General features: G+C 40.7%; 1 protein-coding gene across 1 annotated transcript in view; it reads left to right on the top strand.

Moving 5' to 3' along the window:
* Nucleotides 1-25,094, top strand: part of LOC124545242 (WD repeat-containing protein WRAP73-like) — an 84,131-nt gene that overhangs the window by 8,810 nt on the left and 50,227 nt on the right. Inside the window, exons 2-3 of the mRNA XM_047124114.1 lie at nucleotides 9,996-10,178; nucleotides 15,695-15,874. Of these exons, the coding sequence (XP_046980070.1) occupies nucleotides 9,996-10,178; nucleotides 15,695-15,874 (363 nt within the window). The remainder of the gene's footprint in view (nucleotides 1-9,995; nucleotides 10,179-15,694; nucleotides 15,875-25,094) is intronic.

Here is a 25,094-nt window from a genome sequence, read left to right on the forward strand (position 1 = left end):
ATGACGGTCGAAGTAGAGAGGATATAAAATGTAGACTGGCAATGGCAAGGAAAGTGTTTCTGAAGAAGAGAAATTTGTTAACATCGATTATAGATTTTAGTGTCAGGAAGTCGTTTCTGAAAGTATTTGTATGGAGTGTAGCCATGTATGGAAGTGAAACATGGATGATAAATAGTTTGGACAAGAAGAGAATAGAAGCTTTCGAAATATGGTGCTACAGAAGAATGCTGAAGATTAGATGGGTAGATCCCATAACTAATGAGGAGGTATTGAATAGAATCGGAGAGAAGAGAAATTTGTGGCACAACTTGACTGGAAGAAGGGATCGGTTGGTAGGACATGTTTTGAGGCATCAAGGGATCTCCAATTTAGTGTTGGAGGGCAGCGTGTAGAGTAAAAATCATAGAGGCAGACCAAGAGATGAATACACTAAGCAGATTCAGAAGGATGTAGATTGCAGTAAGTACTGGGAGATAAAGAAGCTTGCACAGGATAGAGTAGCAGTCTCAGGACTGAAGACCACAACAACAATTGAACTATACAGTGCCAATTTGAGGCATTAGTGGAAGTGATAGTTACACCTCTGAACGTGAGTACTATGAGTGAGCTTGAGAGGAAGGTATGTCCAGAAACTAAGTACTGTTTTGAGAAAAAGCTGGTTAAAGAAATTTTTCAAACCAAAATTTATTTTTACAAGAAGGGGAATTTCTTAAACTATTTTTCAGTGTTGTTGCCACTATTGTTCAGATGTTTGTTGTAGCAGGAAATTAACTTTTCTATATCCTCTTCATAAAAGATGCCACCTTTGAAGACTGCTACTGCCGAACGCTGGTTTTTGCCTTGTCATTGCTGGCAAAGTGCCTTCCTCCAAAAGTGTGCTTGTAGTTAAAGAACAGGTGGTGGTCAGAAGATGCGAGGTTGGACCTCGATGGGTGATCAAAATGCTCCTGACCAAATTGTTGAATAAGGTTTTGAGCAGCCACGGCAGAATGGGGACATGCATTGTCATGAAGCAACACAGTGCCTTGACTAAGCATCCAGTGCCTTTTGTTTTGAATGGCAAACCAAAGTGTTCTGTGTTTTACAGTATCTCACCACCCTGACAGGACACAACCCCAATTATTTTTTGTGCTGATAACTTTGTTCTGAATTTTAATTTTTTGCAAGACCATGAGTGGCTTGTTTTTGATTCTGAAGTGACAAGACAAATCAAAGTTTTATTACTGGTCACAATTCTGTTTAAAAATTCATCTCCCTCACCACTGTACTGGGTAAGAAATCTGAAAGCACTCCCAAGCCAGTTCATTTTGTGGACATCAGTAAGCATTTTCAGAACCCAACGGGGACAAAATTTGTGAAAATTTAAGTGATTTGTGTCAATCTCATGCAAAATAGTTCTCTCTCTCTCTCTCTCTCTCTCTCTCTCTCTCTCTCTGTCTGTGTGTGTGTGTGTGTGTGTGTGTGTGTGTGTGTGTGTGTGTGTGAACTCATCACAAAGCATTGTTGTTGTGAACCATCTGTTCGCATGAATTTTCTCATTTGTTTTTTCTCAACCAAACCATCATGGACAAAAGGAGGCCGCCCACACAATGCTTTGTCATGAACATTGGGTTGCCCATCATTGAATTGTCTCACCCACTTTTTCACCGATCCATCATACATTTTCACCATGAATGTTTACAAGTTAATGACGGATATCAGTTTGCTTAACATTCTTTAAGTTAAAAACCCATATTATAGAACACACTTTTCAATCGGCAGTCTCAGAGATTGTCTTAAACATTTTGAGTGATCACTAACAAATATAAACACAACGTTATCCAGCTTTAGTAGCATCAGTGGAAAGACAATGAACCAAAGAAATTAGTGTGAATGTGCGGAACTATAACACTAGTGCCGCAGTGGCGGTAGAACAAAACAGTACCTACGTTGCAGACACATGTTGTACTTTCTGCTGCAAGAGACATGGAATTAATAGCTGATTGATATGTTGGAGTAAGCCTTGCAAAACTTTGAGAAAATCCAGGAAAATAGTGGAGATGACCTGTAAGATATCTTGTCCCACTGAGGTAGACACATTTACTCCAAAAGTGGGAAGGGAGAAGGGTTTCTGGGGGAGTCCCAGACCCAGACTTTATACTATATTTTAAAATGTGTGTCTGATCCTATATGCTGTTCTTGAGCATGGGATGAGTCGGCTCTCTGTAAGCAGCTGGAAATTGACCTGACTACTGCAAGTGAATTTAAGCTGCTATGAATGGCTGAGTTGAGAGGGCTGCTGAACATTGTGAACCAGAAATATCAAACATACCTACATTGCTGTCCTCTCCTGTGGATCATTTCTTCTCTACAGAAAGTATGTGATGTATCACTATTCATCAACTCAGCTGTAATTGGCATGTTAGTTGTAGGGTTAGGGATCAGGGAGAAGGCATTCACAATCACCAGCAGGGAAACTGCAGCAAAGGATGGGAAGGAATGTCAAATGGTGAGTATGGCTGGGGGCTTCAGTCATTGAAGAGGGTGTTCCATCAATCATTGAGGTAACAGAGTGCACTCGACTGCTGATTGCAATGCATGTTGGAACAAATGATACCTGTTGTATAGGCTCTGGCATAATTCTTTGACCATTCCTGTGACTGCAGAGATGATGAAGACAAGCTTTACTCATAGAGTTTCAATGAAGCTCACAGTTTGCAGCTTTGTCCCCAGAACTAATAGTGACCCTCTAGTCCTAAGTTGAGCAGAAGGCAGGAACTATGGACTCCAATGGCTCTACGACAAGACAGGCTGTGACTTCCTAAACTTGCATTAGTGCGCTTAAGGTTGAGAAGTATAGGATCCCCCTAAATGGGTCAGGCATGCACTGATCAGAGGCTGCTATCCAGGTAAGGTGACTGTGTGTGAGATGTGCAGAAGTTTTTTTAGATTAGGATATTCTCCATGAAGTCCAGATAATGATAGTTTTAGGAGACTCAGAAGTGTTGGTGTAAAATAAAAAATAAAAAATCCTTTGCTGGGTTGAATACTAAAACACTAGTGATTAGCTGCCAAAGAATTCACAAGTGCCACTGTTTGAAGCACTCCTCAAAAGCAGTGGACCTCATATAATACTGGGTGCAGAAAGCTGGTGACAACTAGAAATTTAAAGCACTGAGATTTTTGGAGAAAATGTAAGTATATGTCAAAAGAATAGGCTAATGGGAACTGGAGGTGTGGTGCATTTGTCACAATAGAAAAGAAACTCAGATCCATCAAAATACAAACTGATGCTGCATGTGAGATTGTTTGTATAAAACTTAGTATCAAAAATGGGCATAAACTTACTACCATTGTCTGCCAGACTCACATATATAAGTATTCGAAAACTTTAGAGAAATTCTCAGTTTGCTAGTATGTAAGTGTCCCAATGATACTAAGTATATCAGAGTCATTGTGGTAAATTACGGTTTTGTAAATGGGGGCATGGCAAAATGTATTGTAAAACATTACTAAATGCCTTCTCTGGAAACTACCTAGAACAGATAGTTTGGAAGCCCACTCATGCTGGAAATATATTGAATCTAATGGCAAGGGATAGATCTGACCTCTTTGAGGATATCCACTTTGAAACCATTATCTGTGACCATGAGACAGTTCCCACAACGGAGATTACTTAGGTACAAAGGGCAACTAAACAAGTAGGCGGATCTGTATGTTCAGCAGACCTGAACAGGAGCATGTAGAAGAACTGTGGGTCAGGTGTAAAAGAATATTGACTATGTGCTTAATAAGTATGTGCTTATGGGAGGGACCCCCATGGTATACAGTCACTGTAAAAAAAACAAAAAAAAACAAAAAAGAAAACAAACGCTAAAACGCTGCTGCATAGTAGGTGTAAAACAAAGCATAGGGCTACAGATAGTGATGATGAATGAAACACACTTTGCTTTTCGGGAGGGAAATGCACGAAGCATTCAGTGATGTCCATAGCAACATCTTATTGAAATATATCTCTCAAAGCTCAAAGAAATACTAGTCAAATGTAAAGCCTGTTAGTTGTGCCAAATTGAGTGTCCAGATACTGAGGGGCAAGACAGGAACTGCTGTTGAGGATAGCAAAGCAAAAGCAGAAATGCTGAACTCAATTTTCAAATAATATCCACATCTATTGCCCAAATTAAATTCTTGCACCACTGCAAAGATGAGTGCTAAAACTTAATATGTAGCACTGACAGCTAAAATCACTCAAATAGAAGAAAGCTCCAGGGCCCTGTGGAATCTGTCAGATTCTATACCATATTTGCAGCTGAGTTATACCCTCTTTTAACCATAATATAACATCCATCCCTTAAACAAAATACTGTGCCCAGTAATTGGAAGGTAACACAGATCGCACCCGTCTACAAAAAGGACAGTAGAAATGATCCACAAAACTTACTGTTCAGTATCCTTGCCTTCTGTTTGTTGTGGAATCTTAGAACATATTCAGAGCTCAAATGTAGTGAGAGCAGAATGACCTCCTCCACACCAACATGGGTTACAAAAGTGTCGGTCACGTGAAACCCAACTTGCACTTTCATTGCTCGACATTCTGAAAACCATAGATGTGAAGGCATTTGGATAGTTGCAATATTTCTTGACTTCTGAAAACCATTTGATTCAGTACCACACCTATGATCATTATCAGAAGTATGATCATATTAAGAGAAATTTGTGACTGAATTGATGATTTCTTGGTTGGGAGGATGCAACTTGTTCTCTTGGATAGAGTGTCATAGACAGGTGTAGAAGTAACTTTATGTGTTTTGAGAATGAAAACATGGTCCAAGAAGGTTGTATTCTTTTTATTATTTGTGCAACTGCCCAATTTCACCTTGGGTCATTTTCAAGTACATGTCGTAAGCTTCCAGGTTCATTTCTTAACCTTAAGATATGTGCTTGAAGATTACCCAAGGTTAAAATTGGTTGATTGCACAGATAATAAAAATGCAGCCTAATTGGACCATATTCTCGTTCTCAAAACACATTGATGCTGTAGCCCCCACAAAAATAAAATCTTAAAAAAACCAGATGTGCCCATGAGAGTGCGTTGAGAACATTGGTGTTAATGTTGTACTTTAATGACATTACAGACAACATTAACAGTAACCTCAAACTTACTGCAGATGACACCATTGCCTATAACAAAGTACTGTCTGAAAGAAGCTGAAGAAATATTTAGTCAGATATTGAGAAGATTTCCAAGTGATGCAAAGACTTACATCATATTTTAAATGTTCAGAAATGTAAAATTATGCACTTCACAAAATGTAGTATCCTATGATGACAATCAGCAGTTCACAATTAGAATTAGTCTATTCATACAAAAAACCTGGATGTAACAGTTTGTAAGGAAGTGGAACAGAGCAATCAAAAAGATCAGTTGTAGGTAAAGCGGGTGGCAGATTTTGATTCATTGGTAGAATACTAAGGAAGTGCAATCGCTTTACAAAGGAGACTGCTTGTGAAATACTCATATGACCTGTCCAGTGTTTGAGATCCATTGCTAACAGGACTAAAAGAAGATATTGAATGTATATAAAGAAAGACAACAGGAGTGTGGTCACAGGTTTGTCTGAACCACACGAAAAGCTTATGGAGATTCTGAAGAAAATTAACTGGTAGTCACTTGGAGGTAGATGCAAACTACATAATAAAAGCCTATTTACAAAGTTTTGTGAGGCAACTTAAAGTAATGAGTCCAGGAGTATTCTACATCCACCAACATGATGCTACTGTAGGTATTGCAAGGATAAGATTAAACTAATTACAGTTTGCACAGACACATTTAAGAAATCCATCTTCTCTCACTCCATGTTTGAATGAAATTGAAAGAAACACTGATTATTGGTAAATGAGAAGTACTCTCTGCCATGCATTTCATAATGATTTGCAGAGTATAATTGTGGGTGTAAATGATTACCTTCTCGTTGCAAAAGTGAAGAAAATTGCACGTGGAAGGAAATTATGAAGTCTTTCTAAAGTCATTTGAGAGAATGCACCAGTGCATAAACCTACATCACTGTACTTCAGAAGCCACTGTACCGTGAGTGTGAGATAGTATGTACTCCGGCAGTCGATCATCCCCCTCCCCCCCCCCCCCTCCCCACCGCCACCGCCACCACCGCCACCACCACCACCACCACCACCACCACCACCTCTTTCCCCTTCTCCTGTTCTGTTTTTGAATGATGTTCAGGAAAAATGAATGATGGTAAGACTCCATATCAGCTCAAATTTCTGTGATGATCCCCATGATAATTTTGCAATATATATATATGAGGAGAATTTGAGCCCTCGTGTACCATCTGTCACTGAAATTTGGTGCATGTTTAGGTGGCATATAACGGCTCTATAACTCTCACTTGGGATACATTTATGTATGACTGTTTCACCATGTTAGAACTTGGCAAGTCATTTGGAACTTCTAGAATGTGCTTAATATAGTCACAAAGCTGGTCTGATACTTCCCAGGCTCATGATTTGTTCATTAGGCTACAGTGCAAGACCAACCTAGGGGTTATAATCTAGTGTCTTCTTGACTTCGTGGACAAACTTGGGAAACTGTTTTCCACAAGGTTGCTGTTTGTAGAATCTGTATTGATTCCTAAAGAGGAAATATTTGTTCTTCAAAAAGGACATGAGCATAAAATGTCCCTTAACTCTGAAAGGGTTTGATGGCAAACCTTTAGTTTGTGCATTTGTTAGATGACTTGTGTCTTTACCAATCATTGAAATGCTGTGTTGCTCCAGCTCTTTTGCATTAGCTATATTGAATTATTCTGACATTTCACCACCTTCAGTTATCTTACCTTCAAGCCATTTTAGTTGACTTTCTATTCTGCAATCACTTCAAACATCTGTCTTTTCAGTGTGTATGCAATGTTTGAAAGGGGACTGTTTTAAACCCTTTTGCAGTGTCCCTTTTCTGGAAGATCAGAATAAGTGAGTTACTGTATGGATCACATTGATTGATTTATCGACATTCCTTAACATCAGAAGTAATAATTTTTTTTTATTAAAACAGCCACAAAATTTACACTTTTGACTTACCTGAGCATTTCCATCCTTCACACCACTGCATGATGTGCAGATGTTTACAGCATATTGTACTGTATTTTTCACCTGTATCCACAATACCCCACATCCTCATCATCAGATGTTTGATGTTGGTTGCTCAGATAATTTGCAACTGTTTTCTATTGCACTGTTTAAGAAAGAATATTTTGCTACCTATCTTAACATCCCTTTTGCCATTTGGTGTCATTGATGCTATAACATCCTTAGTGCCACATGTCATCCTTATGAATATTCCCCCCACCCTCCAACAAAAAAAAAAAAAAAAGAAAAAATCCTGTATGCATATGACAGGTACTATCTAAGTAGATGCTTTCTGTGTGGAGAGCCCACCTGAACTATTGAGTAGGACTCTACAATAATCTTGTCAACAGCAGAATCATGAAATCTGCAGGTGAGATCATTGCATAATTGTCAGAGTTTCTCGTTCAAGCCCTCTACTTGATTCTGAACAGGAGAAGAATGATTGTTCGTGGATAAGGTGCTGCAAATTAAGTCAAGAAGGAGGCTATGATGATTTGTGGAGGTAAGTGTTATGCTGGAGCCATGGTAGGCCCCTGAGGGCTGGCAACCCATATTACACCACAGAGGACAGGGTTGTCTATGTCCAAGACATACCAAAAGCACCATGGTAAACATCGGCTATTTACATACAAGATAATGGAAACAGACATTCCGAGCACTACTTCCTGCAGGGGGAGCTCAAGACACAGCCTGCAGGAAGTATCAGTACGCCGAAACCTGATTGGCTGGATACAGATATTTAGAGGCTAGAACCAGCCCCGAAGTTCAGTTCACTCCAGATGCTGACCTCGTGGATTTTGACTGCTGAAGATTAGGTCTCCGTCTCTGAATTGGGCTTTTACTAGTTACTAGTGTGTGTGTGTGTGTGTGTGTGTGTGTGTGTGTGTGTGTGTGTGTGTGTGTGTGTGTTTTACCATGAACCTTTGTGGAAAATTAGAAGTGAACTTTTGTTTGCCTCAATTCTCAATTAGGAGACTTTTACTGGCATTGTTATTGTTACATTTCTTTTGTTCTTTAGTCATCGACCTTGTAAACTTACATAAATAAAAGTTGTGTTTGTGAAATATTGAAAATTGTCAGTCACAACAGTAAGTACTTAGAATTTCAGTGATTTATGCAAACACTGAGCTATTGTGTACAAACATTCCTCCATTAGGCTGAGATATGCAATGCAAAAATTTTTGAAGAGTTACAATTTGTAGTGATAGTTTTATGTTCAGAACTGATAACAAGAAACAAAAAGAAGTTAAACAAGGCAGCATTTATCAAATTAGGAAGTTAGCAGTAGTATTTCTTCAAAGGACTGCTACAGTGAAATGCAGTAATTCAGGATGTCATCTGGTTAATTTGGTTATTTTACTTCATTGCTGATGGATTGAAGTCACTGACTTATAACTGTATAGAACACACTATACCAAAATGCATCCCTTTATGGCAACTTGATCGAATTCATTAACTAATTTACATAATGAGATCCATCCTTCATGAAATCCTCCCCACTCCGCCAAGAGTGTCTTTCCGCCGTCCACCTAACCTTCGTAACCTGTTAGTTCATCCCCATGAAATCCCCAAACCACCTTCCCTACCCTCTGGCTCCTATCCTTGTAACCGCCCCCGATGCAAAACCTGTCCCACGCACCCTCCCACCACCACCTACTCCAGTCCTGTAACCCGGTAGGTGTACACGATCAGAGGCAGAGCCACGTGTGAAAGCACCCACGTGATTTACCAACTGACCTGCCTACACTGTGATGCATTCTATGTGGGAATGACCAGCAACAAACTGTCCATTCGCATGAATGGACACAGGCAGACAGTGTTTGTTGGTAATGAGGATCACCCTGTGGCTAAACATGCCTTGGTGCACAGCCAGCACATCTTGGCACAGTGTTACACCGTCCGGGTTATCTGGATACTTCCCACCAACACCAACCTATCCGAACTCCGGAGATGGGAACTTGCCCTTCAGTATATCCTCTCTTCTCGTCATCCGCCAGGCCTCAATCTCCGCTAATTTCAAGTTGCCGCCACTCATACCTCACCTGTCTTTCCACAACTTCTTTGCCTCTACACTTCTGCCTCGACTGACATCTCTGCCCAAACTCTTTGTCTTTAAATATGTCTGCTTGTGTCTGTATGTGTGGATGGATATGTGCGTGTGTGCGAGTGTATACCTGTCCTTTTTTCCCCCTAAGGTAAGTCTTTCCGCTCCCGGGATTGGAATGACTCCTTACCCTCTCCCTTAAAACCCACTTCCTTTCGTCTTCCCCTCTCCTTCCCTCTTTCCTGATGAGGCAACAGTTTGTTGCGAAAGCTTGAATTTTGTGTGTATGTTTGTGTTTGTTTGTGTGTCTATCGACCTGCCAGCGCTTTTGTTCGGTAAGTCACCTCATCTTTGTTTTTATATATAATTTACATAATGTCATACATGAGAAAAATATGGACAACATGAAATAGGATAGATTGCTACTAACCACAAAGAAGATGTATTGAGTGGTAGACAAGCACATTAAAAGAAGACTGCTTCAGATTGCTTTATGGTGCCCTGATAGCGCGCGCACACACACAAACACACACACACACACACACACACACACACACACACACACACTCTCTCTCTCTCTCTCTCTCTCTCTCTCTCTCTCTCTCTCTCTCTCTGACTATAGACTACTTTTATAAAGAATTACATCAAGCAGTCTTCTTTCAATGAACCCAGCTTCCACTCAATGCCTGCTTCATATGGTTAGCTGCAAGCTATCTCATTTCATATTGTAAGAAAAACTGTGATGGATTGTATGTTTTTTCACTGGCAAATGTTTTACTTTTCAGTCCCATTGTTGATAAATCTTTTTTTTTTTTCCCTTCTTCTGCAGAAAATTGCATGGTCTCCGGATTCTGAATACTTGCTGTGTGCACTCTACAAAAGATGCAGAGTGCAGATATTTTCCCTTACTGATTGTGACTGGAGGTGCAGAGTAACAGAAGGCACGAGTGGTCTCATAGATGCTTTATGGTGTCCTGATAGCAGACACATTCTGACCATAGGTGAATTCTATGTAAGTTTTTCTATCCATCTAGCTTCATAAAAAATTTTAATATCGTAATGTCCTGAATGAAGTGTGAATAATGACCAGGAGAGCCTATTTAGCTTTTAGCCGAAATATTAAATGTAAGAAGTATTCATGACTCCTAGGCTTTGTACGTGAGAGTGTACACATAGGTGCGGTAGTGCTTCACCCAACAGACCTGATAAATAGGTTATTTTTATCTTACCTGTCATGTAATGTATCAATTATTGTCAGTTTATGACGTTGTTGTGCTGAAGGAAATTAAGTATGTTGTGTCTGAGAAATGAATGAGCATTTGAGCAGGCACTACAGCTGTATTCAGTACTTTAGAGTATAAATTTTTGCTAGGAACTGATGGTAGTAAAGACCTATTGGCCTGTTCATGCATAATTTACAATAGGATTAACATTCCATTCCAGTATATTTATACTTTAGTAAAGGTAATGGCAAATAACAACTCTGTTTTGAATGGATTGTGATGTGTGTCACCACAGTACAAAATATGAGAAGTATTTCTGTCATCATCTTATGTACAGATATCAGGCATATGCCTATTCAGTTTTCACAGAATTTATGTCCACCATTTCCTTGGTCAATGAATGTCGTTCCCCTTCCTTTTGAGTACTTGTTCAGGATTTTTTTTGAAAGTCTTTAATCTTCTATTCTATTCACATGTTTACATCTCTCTCTGTATTAAGATGTTTCCTCATTAACAGCATGTACATTGAACTCATTTCAAAATCAAACATAAACCAGGTGATATGATTGAAGTATAAAGCTAGATTATGTGCAAAGGGATGTTCCCAGAAACTGGCACATGATTGTGAAGAAACTTCTTCACCTGTTGATATGTATGAATCAACTTGTAGTCATTTAGCTTTGAATAGTGTGTGATATCAAAATGAAGCAATGTAATATGGAGACTGCCTTCCTTGACAGTGATTTGCAAGCCTGCCTGATGGAACAGCCTGAAAGTTTCATCTATGATTATGCAACTTTAGTCTGCAAATTAAAGAAAGTCCTTTATGGACTGAAGTGATCTCCTCAGTGTTGGAATCAAAATATTGTTGTCCAGTTATTTGTCTTTTCAAACAGCTTTATTCAAATATTTGTGTGTTTCATGTCCAGGTCGATGCCCAATAGGTGTTTTTAGCTATTTTTGTTGATGACTGACTAGTTCTGAGTAAATCAACAGCAGCTGTAAATAAAATACTTGAAGAATTCAGGATTCATTTTGAAATTGTGGTTGATGATCCAAAGCTTTGTAGGACTGGAAATCAGGCAAGAATTTGAAAGTTAAAAATTGCCCATGTGTCAAGAGGACTATATTCAATTGCATCTTAGAATAATTCAACGTGAACAACATCCAACGCCTACTTATTACACTTTATAGTTGAACTTACGACAGTGCTCATTTGTTGCCACTGTAACAAGACCAGACATAATGTCTTTTGTTAGTCAAGTATGTCAGTTTCTCAACAACGCTGGACCTGAGCATTGGACTGCAATTAAATGCATCCTAAAATATCTACAAGTTTAAAAAAACAAAGGTATTGAATGCAGTGGTAGCAGTCTTGAACCTCTTGTGTACATGGATTCTGATTTTCCTACACCTGCATCTACATGATTACTCTGCAATTCACAATTAAGTGCCTGTCAGAGGGGTCCTTCAACCACCTTCAAACTAGCTCATTACTGTTCCACTCTAGAGCAGCATTCTGGGAAAACACACTTAAATCTTTCCATGTGAGCTCTGATTTCTCTTATTTTATTATGATGATTATTTCTCCCTGTGTAGGTGGGTGCCAACAAAATATATTCACACTCTTGAGGAGCAGATCCTGCTGCAACCTAGAATGCCTTTGTTTTAATGACTGCCACCCCAATTAACATGTCATATCTGTGGCACTCTCTCCACTATTTTACGATAATGCAAGATGAGCTGCCCTGTTTTGAACTTTGTCAGTGGTCTTCCTCAGTCCTACCTGACGTGGATCCTGCACCACACAACAGTACAGCAGAAGAAAGTGGACAAGCATAGTGTAAGTAGTCTCTGTAGTAGCCCTGGAAACATTGATGTTCATCGTTTAACTTTGGGCTATGTCAGTGTACTAACAAGTGGACTTGTTACCTGGCCATCTCGCCGGCAAAAATCTGTTGCCAGATCTGCAACAGAAGCAGCGTATGCAGCAGTATCCGAATGAGCTGCTGAAATAATGTGGCCTTGCTCATCCTTACAGGAGCTCAGTGTCAACATGGAGCAACCAGCTCAGCTCTTTAAGGACAATCAGAGTACACTGCAGTTGTGGAAATAATAATGAACGTCACAAAAGGACTAAATATATGGACATAAAGTTTCATTGCATTCAGTAGAAGGCAACGATGGTTCTATTATTTTGTCCTATGTCAAGTCATATTAGTTGGCAAACATGGTTGCACAAGTAGTTACCAATGAAAAGTACAAAATTAATTATAGGTCATTATCAATTGTGTTTTGGTCTAATGATGTCAGAAGTCTATATAATAATCATCTTTGAGCTGTGAAGACAAGTGCTGGCACGTTTCATTTCTTCATTGTATCGGAAGGTGTCAGACAGGGTTGTATTCTGTCTCCCCTCCTCCCCCCGCCTCTGCCCATCAACTGTTCAGTATCTATGCAGAACATGTCATTAGGAATGCTCCTGATGGTTAGACTCTCGGAGGCACCTCAATCACCTCTATTGGTTGTAGAACTATTAACAACCTGTGATTTGCTGATGGCACCATGCTTTTAGCTAGCAGCTAAGATGGACTTGCCAAACCACTAACAAAAGTAAAGGATGTTAGTCTATCATGGATTAGACATCAATCTCAACAAGTCCAGTCAATCAAGGAGCAAAGCTTCAACTTAAAGGGGGATTAAAGGAAATGGAAACCATGCATTCTTTCATCTATCTTGGATCAAGCATCTGCAACACAGGAATCGGTGAAGATAAGATGACAGATTACGCTAGTGTGGGTGGGTATGAAGAAGCTTCCCGAGATCTGTCAAAAAAGAGCAATAACAAACACCAAAAACGTTAAGCATGTTGAAACCCACATATTTTTCCATCTATTTGATGGTTGCAAAATGTAGACACTTAAGGCGAGAGATAAGCAGCATATTGATGCATTTGAGCTTTGGTACATGCACAGGATGGTGTGCATAAAATGGACTGAAAGAAGAACAAATGTGTCTGTTATTGAGCTCTTAGTATTTTCAGATGCCTTTCTTCTCATGTCAACCTTAGAGTTTTCCAGCTCTTTATTAATTATTGTGATAAGAGATGGAGAAAATCTAGAGAATATAATTGTGGAAGGGAATATCTAGTGCAAGAGAGTGAGAGGAAGAGCAGCAAGTGGGGGATGTATCAAATTAAAATTATCTGTGGTATACCCTGTCAGCAGGCTGTAAGAAAAGCTGGTAACCATCTGGGATGGAGATGCTTGGTCCGTGTGGTCACTAATTTCGGCAATTAGTATGACAAGTTGTGATATTGATGATCAACTGTATGTTTAAAACAGCAAAAATGAGTTGGAGTGTTATGTATTATGGCATGTTCTGCTGATTATCTTGTGATGTCTGTGTGCAGGTGGACAATATCCTTGTTAGTGCATCTGATATTTTTGTATGTTTCCTACTTCCGAATGACATATAATCTTTTATTCCTTGGAATACTTTTTTGTTGTATTACCATTATTAATTGAGTCTGTTCTGCATCTTACTTTTGAAGTACATTTTTTTCTTCTATTCAAGTGATAAAATTTATTCATCCCAAACTGAAATAACTTGATTACACACTGTTTTATATACTGAAAAACCCTACTTGATGGGCACTTGAAGATAGAAGCCAATTGGCCCATGAAAGTTTACTTACAAAGTTTTGAAATCAGTATTAAGTGAAGAATCAATAGAGATATTCTTCAGTCCCATACTTATCATTCTTGTAGGGATCATAATGGTAAGATTAGGCTAATTTCAGCTTCCTCAGAGCCATTTAAGCAGTCATTCTTCCTGTGCTTCATACACTATTGAAACTGGAAGAAACTTAACACGTAGTACCTTGTACGTTTGTTCTGCCATGTACTTAATTGGTTTGCAGAGTGTGTGTGTGTGTGTGTGTGTGTGTGTGTGTGTGTGTGTGTCTGTCTGTCTAAAATGTAATGAAACTTCCTGTGAGAGGGGAAAATGTAGAAATAGACTTGTTTGTTGGACCAGTTTACGTACTTATTCTTTGTACTTACCTTGCTTACAAGAAATTTTCCAATAGTAGCTTTACCATAAATGTTTCTCTGCCTGCGTTTTACACTCGGCAGAGAGTTATGTGACTGTGGTGTTATCAAAGGTTACAGCCCTCTTTATTGTCCTCATGTCTCTACTAGGATATTGCATTTATGTTTCACTATTGCATTTAGCAGACAAAGATATCCCATGAACCCTGCAGATCTAGACAACCCAGGTGGGTTGGGATTGCAATCATAAACACAATAATTACGCAGGCATTTGAAATATACCCTGGCACTGAAATCCGTAACATCTGACATGACAGTAAATAAACTTACCACATTTACAGATGTATTTGGGGTGCGGAAAAGTTCTGTGCCTATTGTAATACAAGTGGAAAATAAGGCTATGTATGTGGGTTGCAAATAAGTTGTAAAAGGAGTTCCTGAAGAGAGGTATTTGTACCAGGGTGTTCATGTTATTTTATCCTTCCCGTGTGAGTGTAATTTAGACAACAACAATTGTTTTGACAAATATCTAAGCCACCCATCATTAACTAACTTCATTCATTCATTATGTTCTGTAGGTCCCATTATATAGGAGAAATTTCAATTGTAATGAGTTAAGGTACATGTAACAAAGTGGATCAGCTGTTACAAACAAGATTAAAAGTTAATTGTCATTAAACTATTACAAATTATTTTAATTACTTGAGCCAAGTTTATCATAAAAAATTCATATGAAAAATATTACCTGACAATTGCTCTAAAGAAGCAGTTTATCTCATCTACATCTCATAGTAGCACATGTTTTGACCCATTTCATATTTATATGGGCTGTTCTTTGTAGAGTGGACTACAGGTCACAATATGTGAATGAACGCATTAGTATTGTTTGCAGCCTTTGCTAACTGTGTTTTAAAGTATGGTACAGTGATTAGGTTGGAGACTTCTGTTGCAATAAAGTTCGTCAACTGAAAAATGTCAACTAGTAAACAGAACAGTGGGATCACACAAAAAACACACAAAGTGGAGGCTGACAAATTAAATGTAGCTTTACAAATAGTGTATCTTCAAAACACAAAAATAATTGGCTAATACTTGAATTTACTTTGAAATAATATGTACTGAAACTTTTACTCTAAAAATGGGTGTCTAGAATCATTGTGCACGTAACACTGCAGGAGACTTTAAGTGAGAAAATACTGTCATCAAAGGTATTTCTTGTTAATTAATTGTTAATTTAATGTTTCCATTTTCAGGCATGTGTCAGCATCTGGTCACTTGTAAACTGTTCTGTCTTATATATACACAATCTAAAGTCGACAGCCTCTCCTGCTTTGTCGTTTAGTCCTGATGGCAGTTACCTAGCAGTGGTAGAAGACCATGGGTCCACAAGCAAGATTTCATTCTTTGACCCGACAGCCTGGAAACTGATTAAGGTATGCATTTATTTATTTATGGGTGTTTGGTTTGCACACCCTGCAGACACCATGATATTACTTAAGTGATACATCTGATTACTAAAAGAAATTTTTAGAAGTATGTATAGAACACACAGTAGACAATAACTGATGATACCAACACATTCTGGTAAATGACACCAAATAAAATTCTGCTTATGGCGAGGGGAAAGGGGGGTGAGAGAGAGAGAGAGAGAGAGAGAGAGAGAGAGAGAGAGAGAGAGAGAGAGAGAGAGTATGTAGTAGAACAAGTACATGGAATTGTTCTGAAGCGATATTATGAAATTATCTTCTGACTTCACAATAGCTTCTTTAAGATAAAGGTTAAAAATATGACCTACAATCCATCATATGGCACATAAACTCTCCGTAGTATTAGACTCTCAGTAACGTCTGCGAATTGCAATTTCATAAAGTCCATGATAATTCAATAAGTTACTATATTTTCTGACACAAAAGTAGGTGTGGTGGAATTGGGAAACATGTTTTGATTTACGTTATGAAGTTTCTACAATGGAAGCCATCTTTATGGTGGACGTTAGGTATTAGGCCACGTGTCTGATCTGCAAACCACAATCTATTGAGTTAAGCAGGTTACAGATTATGGCACTGGGAATGTCTCTTTGCTGTCACATATCTTGCTACTCTTTTTCTTTCTGTGCATAACAGTTCCCATTTTAATTTTGGAGATGTAGTCAAATGCATTGATATCAGGGACAAGTAAATGCTCCCTGTCCTCATTCTATTGGAGACCTTGATACTATGGTACCCAGAGAAAGTTCACCACACTTCCATACCTCAGCAGCTCAGTTATCTTCTTCATTATGTTCATACCACAAATTTTTTTCCTTTATTTCTGGGGCATTAAATGCTAGTAGTACATTTAGGGCCAATTGTATAAACATCGCAGAATAGAGGTAAATTTTGATCTTAGTTCAGATAGTGTACCCAGTCACATATTTGCTATGTTGTATGACTCTAAATTCTAATCAACTGAATCAACTAAAGTATTCATATGAATTACCATGAAAAATGCTCGTGATAATAAAACAAATTTACAACTGAAGCGGTATTTTCAACCTCTAGTATAATGCTCAGATGTGGATGTTCGTCCAACAGGATTGTTTGTACTAAATTGGTTATCAACATGAATATCACACTTTGACTGCTGAAATTAACCATGTGTCATAGAGGCACATTATTTATCATTGCAAAAATGGACAAAAATAAGTGGAGAAAGGTGCATTCTTCAAACTCCCCCATAACAGAAAGAGATCATAATAGTCAGATATCCATAAAGTAAATGGAAAGAAAGACTATAATGCTCAGCATCAGGCCTATTCAGGCAGTGTGTTTTCACATCAGTGTTGTCAAAATTATCTTTATAAATAATTTGTGGAGAATACATCATTTTGCAGCTGATAATTCATGGTCACGTGGCATTGGCCATTAGGTAGCGTGGCTGTTTTGACTGTAAACACAAGCTGTTGATGATAGTGGCATTTCATCAGCATTAAATATCATTTGTCAAGGTGTTAAATGGCTTTTTTTTTTTTTTTGTAGACACAAGTTTCAATAGTTCACAGGTTTTTAAAGAATTGTTACCACCACAGAAGTAGACAGGCACAGCTCTCATCACCCCAAATGTTGGCTTGACCACCACAGTGATTACTGGACATGATCATTTTTTAGACGATCAGGGTGTATACACCCTGGGACAACTGAGAGATCCAGGAAAAACCCGGGAACTTTTTCATCCAGTAGAAAACTGGGAAAAACCCGGGAATTTTTAAGAACTCTGGGAATTTTTCATTGTCTTACTTTTGAGTTAAATTTTTGTAATTTTGACTGGTAAGAACTGATACTCTAACAAATAATTTTACTTCAGATCTCTACTTTAGAATGATACTGCAGCAATAAAACATAAACGAGAGAGAAATGCCACTACAGCAAAACACATAGCACACATGATTGATTGTCGACAGCAAAATGTCAAAGGCTTCAGGACGAATACTATGCAATACTTCACAATAACTGCTTTCGATGAGTGTGACATCATAAAAGTTTACATTTCAAACACATTGCGGGAAAATATTGAAAATGGTAGTTTGAGAAGCGGTAGTTTCAAAGTAAGTTTCCTTTTACGCAAGATGAATTATGTTATATGTGAAAATGTGAAATGAATTTCTTAAATCACAGAACGATTGACTCTCATTCAAAACTTAACACTTTCAGGACCAGCCACTTACAAGAATTTCAGGCGAAGTAGACAAGAAATTTATGTCGTCATTTAAAATTTTACTGGCACGTTTGTATTTGATATATCTTAAAGGGTAACACTTGCAAAAAAAAAAAAAAAAAGAAAAAGAAGAAGAAGCAAACAGTATTATATGTGAAAGCTTAACTTTTCTTGTAGCTATACTACAAGTATATTAATTTAAACCATAAACTTTTCCTATTTGTGTATCCGTTCTACTTGACAGTGATGTAGCTATTGGCTGACTGCATCAGGTATCCTGTCTTCTGAATATCGGCTTTCATTTGCTGGCGAGATAATGTGATGTGAGCTGCGATTGGCTGACAAAAGCAAATCACAATCTGGATTTCAATGCTTCGGATACTAACATGCTGTGTTTGGTGGAATTCATATTTATACTTCCGTAATACGAAAATATACAGCGTACACGTTGCTGCACATCAAAGATCTTTCCAAACTGCTTCCCCCCCTCCCCTAAAGTGCTGGAAAGTGGTGTATATAACCTTTACCACTCAAGGAATTGATAAGTTTTAAAGTTCTGAGGGATATTTTCACCCAAGAAAATGTGTATTTTCACCCGGGAAAAAGTGTATTTTTATCCGGGAACTTTTTTCCTTTTCTGCGTATACACCCTGGGTGATGTACTCATGCCTCTGTTAGAACTCTGAACAGAGAGACCCATCTGTGAATCAACTCCAGATTTTTCTAATTAATAAACACTGTCAGAGGTAAAAGAAGTAATAAGTGCAGAGGTGGCAGGAATGAGACCAACCAGGGATCGAAATCCAGACATTCAGAGCTCTAGATCCAGTCTGTAACCATTGAGCCACAGAGGACCAACACATTGGCCAGTGAAGATAACTTGTCATAAATGTACAAACTATTTCTATTTATGCAAATACAGCTATAGGAATTTAAGGACATGTTTGGTACTGATAGTAAAAATATGTAATTACTGCTTTTCAAACATAGAGAGCATATTTGTAAGAGGTGTTCAGTCATTATTGGCTACTGTCAAACTCTGTGTACTTAACTGTCACTGCAAATAGTTCAATTTATCATTTCTTACACTGTTGCTAAGTTTCTACCAGAGTTTGGAAACTTACATTTCGAAAGCTACTAAGTTGCAATTAAAGTTACTTCAGAGGAATATATTAAGCATCATCACAGCTACTGTCAAAAATAGTGACTGTTACTCAATTGTAAATAAATTATGAACCCCATACATTTGGAAAGGAAACAACCATTAATATCAATAAATAATTAAATCCATTGTCTACGGCCTCTTCTATGTCAGTGCACCTCAGATGAACTGCTTCTTCATTTGCAATGAAAGTTGTTTTTCAAATTTTTTCTCCCCTAATTTGACCCTCATTGCCCTCAACATAATATCAGTGATACTGAAAACTCTATGAATGCACTGATAGGTATGCCTGTATTATATTTAATAAAGAGTGTCTTGACTATGGAAAGCACATTGAGCATCTGTATATCTGATGAAGAATTTAGGAAAAATTATTCAGGATCTTGTTGAGCACACGAGATAAGTATATTTTGTCTCTCAAAGCAAAAAAACCTCCCTCCACATTCTCAAGTCCTTTTGCTTTGCCCTTGGCCGACACCCCTCCCTCTCCCTCCTAACCCCACCTCCCCACCCCCACCCTCATCTCTCCCCCAGGAGGGTCACAGTTCTTTTGTGAGTTCATGCATGACGCCCATGATGCCCCGACCTAATGCAGCCCATCTTTCCTTCCCGGGCTGCATTTCTGTTCCCATGCCTCTCCCGCCACTCCCTTGCTCCTTCCCCACTGCCTCCCACTTTCCCCCACCTCGGTGTTCTTATGTTGACCTTGCTATCCACCTGGTTTCCTGTGTTTCTTGCACTTTTGTTCCCTTTGCCGTTTCTCTGTCATACTTCCTTTTTGGCGTTTTTGGTCCCTCTTTGGGTTTTGACCTCCACTTCTAAATTTTTTGTCTGTAGTGTGAGCCATTTGGGGGAAGAACTCCTTCCCTAGCATCTGCAGTGTGGATTCCTCTCCCCTCTTCCTTCCGTGTTGTAGGTCCCCTCTGCTCCCCTAGGTCACCAGCATGTGTAGCCAGTCTGTGGCGTGGGGCTGTTATTTACCCTTCTGATACCTAAGGTATTGCCTTACCACGTATGCCTTAGGAATCATTGCTTGTCATTCCAGAACATCAGAACTCCTGGCAATGGCCGCCATGCCAGACGACCCTTGCTGTAACTGGGTGGCACCCATGGGGAGAGCACCTGATTGGAATGGATGGTATCAGGTCGAATGCTTTGTGCATGAAGTGTATCAAGCTCCAAAAATCTGGCCATTCTCCTACGGCTGTCCGCTTGAGGGTAGTGGATCATTGAATACTGCTTTATATGACCCTGTAGCCTTCCCTTCCCTGGCTACACACTGGGAGGAGGGCCAGACTTGCCTGCTTGGGGTGAAAGATTTTCTCTACAACCTGGTCTGTACTAGGGCTATTGATAAAATACACTCCTGGAAATGGAAAAAAGAACACATTGACACCGGTGTGTCAGACCCACCATACTTGCTCCGGACACTGCGAGAGGGCTGTACAAGCAATGATCACACGCACGGCACAGCGGACACACCAGGAACCGTGGTGTTGGCCGTCGAATGGCGCTAGCTGCGCAGCATTTGTGCACCGCCGCCGTCAGTGTCAGCCAGTTTGCCGTGGCATACGGAGCTCCATCGCAGTCTTTAACACTGGTAGCATGCCGCGACAGCGTGGACGTGAACCGTATGTGCAGTTGACGGACTTTGAGCGAGGGCGTATAGTGGGCATGCGGGAGGCCGGGTGGACGTACCGCCGAATTGCTCAACACGTGGGGCGTGAGGTCTCCACAGTACATCGATGTTGTCGCCAGTGGTCGGCGGAAGGTGCACGTGCCCGTCGACCTGGGACCGGACCGCAGCGACGCACGGATGCACGCCAAGACCGTAGGATCCTACGCAGTGCCGTAGGGGACCGCACCGCCACTTCCCAGCAAATTAGGGACACTGTTGCTCCTGGGGTATCGGCGAGGACCATTCGCAACCGTCTCCATGAAGCTGGGCTACGGTCCCGCACACCGTTAGGCCGTCTTCCGCTCACGCCCCAACATCGTGCAGCCCGTCTCCAGTGGTGTCGCGACAGGCGTGAATGGAGGGACGAATGGAGACGTGTCGTCTTCAGCGATGAGAGTCGCTCCTGCCTTGGTGCCAATGATGGTCGTATGCGTGTTTGGCGCCGTGCAGGTGAGCGCCACAATCAGGACTGCATACGACCGAGGCACACAGGGCCAACACCCGGCATCATGGTGTGGGGAGCGATCTCCTACACTGGCCGTACACCACTGGTGATCGTCGAGGGGACACTGAATAGTGCACGGTACATCCAAACCATCATCGAACCCATCGTTCTACCATTCCTAGACCGGCAAGGGAACTTGCTGTTCCAACAGGACAATGCACGTCCGCATGTATCCCGTGCCACCCAGCGCGCTCTAGAAGGTGTAAGTCAACTACCCTGGCCAGCAAGATCTCCGGATCTGTCCCCCATTGAGCATGTTTGGGACTGGATGAAGCGACGTCTAACGCGGTCTGCACGTCCAGCACGAACGCTGGTCCAACTGAGGCGCCAGGTGGAAATGGCATGGCAAGCCGTTCCACAGGACTACATCCAGCATATCTACGATCGTCTCCATGGGAGAATAGCAGCCTGCATTGCTGCGAAAGGTGGATATACACTGTCCTAGTGCCGACATTGTGCATGCTCTGTTGCCTGTGTCTATGTGCCTGTGGTTCTGTCAGTGTGATCATGTGATGTATCTGACCCCAGGAATGTGTCAATAAAGTTTCCCCTTCCTGGGACAATGAATTCACGGTGTTCTTATTTCAATTTCCAGGAGTGTATCAGTATTTATCCTAGAAAATATTGATGTATATTGGCAATAATTTCTTCCCTGCTATATTGATATCAAAATGGCAATATGGAGTCCTGATATTTTTATTTTATATTAATTTTTTTCGCAATTTGCAGTAAATATTCGAAATAGTTCTTTTGAAATTGTAGTAGAATATGTTTTTACTTTCACTGTGTGAAGGAGTTGTACCACTTTTTGAGCTTTCATCATGTCCAGACTTTCTCTTTGACTATGTGAAGCAAATAAAGGCGGCCCAAAGTAGTAGTCTGATTGCACTTTGGGGGGGGGGGGGGGGGGGGGGGGTTGTGAATGGAATAACTAGATTTCTGATCTGAAAAAATAGCACAGCAGTTGCATTAAAAAACAACTTGTAATGCAACTAGTGTGCTATTTTTTCACATCAGCATTGTTCAGTAACACTTGCTGAAAATGATAAACAAAAATATAAATGACAAGACTGCTCTTTGCGGCAGATGGAGGCATATGAGGTCAAAGCTGACATAATCGGCACTCATTGCTAACAGCAGAAGCTGCAAAATTTAGCTTTACCATGCAATTTTTCTACACCACCCACTCCATGAGGGTGCCCATGTTCTGCCACATGTGTGTAAATTGCCACGACCGTCACTTTTCATGCTCAACAGATTTCCCAGCTTATAAGAAATAAAAGAAGATGTAAGAGTATAAGTCTGTGGATTGTTTCTTACACTGAGGCTCATCAGAAATTTGACGAACTTCATCCTGTGTTTATGAGTTTTACTTTTGCCTCTGTTACATCCTTTTCCCCTTCTCCCTGTTCCTTACCCTAGTCCCATCCTCCTCTCTTCTCCCTTCTCCCTTGCCCCTTGCAGTTCCCACACCATTCCCTCTGGATGCCGCTACCCCTCCCCTGCCGAGAAAGTGCCCACCTTCTTTGACACCTGCAGAAAGTGCCCACCTTCTTTGACACCTGCAGAAAGTGCCCACCTTCTTCGACACCTGCAGAAAGTGCCCCCCTTCTTCGACACCTGCAGAAAGTGCCCCCCTTCTTCAGCACCTGCGGAAAGTGCCCCCCTTCTTTGGCACGTATTGGTGATGGAGCTCTCTCCCAGACCCCAGCCCTGGCGTGTCTCAGGCCAGAGGTCTGCTACCACAACTCAACCAAGGGACACACAGTCTCTGTGCCCCAAGCTCACCCACTTTCTTTTGGTTCCAGATCTTGCAAAAGCCGGCTCTTCCTGTGTGCCCTGCCCTCCTCAGTCTGTCAAAGGGAAGAAGAAGAAAAAGTGCCACGAACTAGGTCCCCCGCGGTGCCCTCGGAGATGCCATATTCCCCCTCACAACCTGAGTCTGACATCTTTTTTGTGGCTATCACCCCATTGTCATTGGTGGTGATGGTGACCCAGCAACATGATTGGCTCCAGCCCATTTGCCTCCCATTTGGGTACACACTCCAATAGAACTGTAATGGATACTTCAGTCACCTCCCAGAGTGGCAATCCCTTATTGTCTTTTACTCGGCAGCTTTTGTCATTCTCCAGGGATCTCATTTTACTGATGCTCACTCACTGACCCTTTGTGAGTTCCATGCTTTTTTCAGAATGGGGTCGGCCCTTTGAGGGTTTCAAGTGGCATCTGCACATTGGTCGGTACAGATATTGTTAGTACATGGATCCCAGTTCATACACCATTGGAAGCAGGGTCCACTTGGACTCTGCTTTCATGGTTTGAGGTCTCTGCATATGCCACCCTAACTGCCCTCCTTCAGCAACTCCCCCCTGCTTTCCTCCTCCTTGGAAATTTTAATGCCTGTCACTCATTGTGGTGCAGTGCTTCTACATCTCATTGGGGGCTCCTCATTGACCAGTTTCTTATGGACCATAACCTGTGCCTTATTAATGACGGTTCCCCTACTCGTTTTAGTGTGGCACATAGCACATTTTCTGCCATTTGATCTTTCACTCTTTTACTCTCCCCTTCTTCCTTCCCTACACTGGTTGCCACACATTGATCTCTGTAATGGGAACCACTTACCTTGATTCTCTCATTCCCTTCTGACCTCCCACTGATCCAGTTACCCCACTGGGCTTTTCATCATGCTGATTGGCCTCTATATACCTCGCAAATCATGTTTCCACCTTATTTGTCTGATTGTATTGATGAAGTCATCTGTGATCTGTCCAGTAAGATAATCTATGCTGCTGGCATTGCCATTCCCCACTTGACAGGCCCCATATGCCGTCCGCCAGTTCCCTAGTGGAGCATATCCATTGCCACCACTATCCATGATTGTTGGTTCAAATGGATCTGAGCACTATGGGACTTAACATCTGTGGTCATCAGTCCCCTAGAACTTAGAACTACTTAAACCTAGCTAACCTAAGGACATCACACACATCCATGCCCGAGGCAGGATTCGAACCTGCGACCGTAGCAGTCGCGCGGTTCCGGACTGAGCGCCTTAACCGCGAGACCACCGCGGCCGGCTTCCATGATTGTTGTCGTGCCTTGCAACATGTTAAGAGGCACCCGTCCACCTCCAGTATTATGATCTTTAAACATCTTCAGACCAGAGCCTGTTGCTTAAGCAAACAGAACGAATGGGTGTGTTGGGAATGCTTTGTATCCTCTGTAGGTTTTTCTGTTCTTCATCATGCACCCTCTGAGGTTGTCAGCGGCAGTCTGCCATTTTGGGTCTTGGCCTTCCAGGTGGCCTCTGTACAAATCCTTCAGTTCTCGTGGAATACCTCACTACCTGTTTTGCAACGGCATTGGCGTCAGCCTCCAGTCCAACTACCTTCCTCCTACTGAATTTGTTTTAGGGAATATGGATGTTTGCTCTAAATGAAAGTGAATATGTCAACTTTTTCAGGTGTATTGTTATAGATGTTTAGGATATTTCCTATTTAAATAAAACAAAATACTTAAAACTGACTTCAAGGAAAAGTCTTATCTGTACATGTTTTTTATGTTCACTGTGGAGCTCCGACTTCTTTGTACTCTTTTCCCACCAGCACACAGTT

Source organism: Schistocerca americana, chromosome 8, assembly GCF_021461395.2.
Source record: "Schistocerca americana isolate TAMUIC-IGC-003095 chromosome 8, iqSchAmer2.1, whole genome shotgun sequence".
Classification (NCBI taxonomy): Eukaryota; Metazoa; Arthropoda; class Insecta; order Orthoptera; family Acrididae; genus Schistocerca; species Schistocerca americana.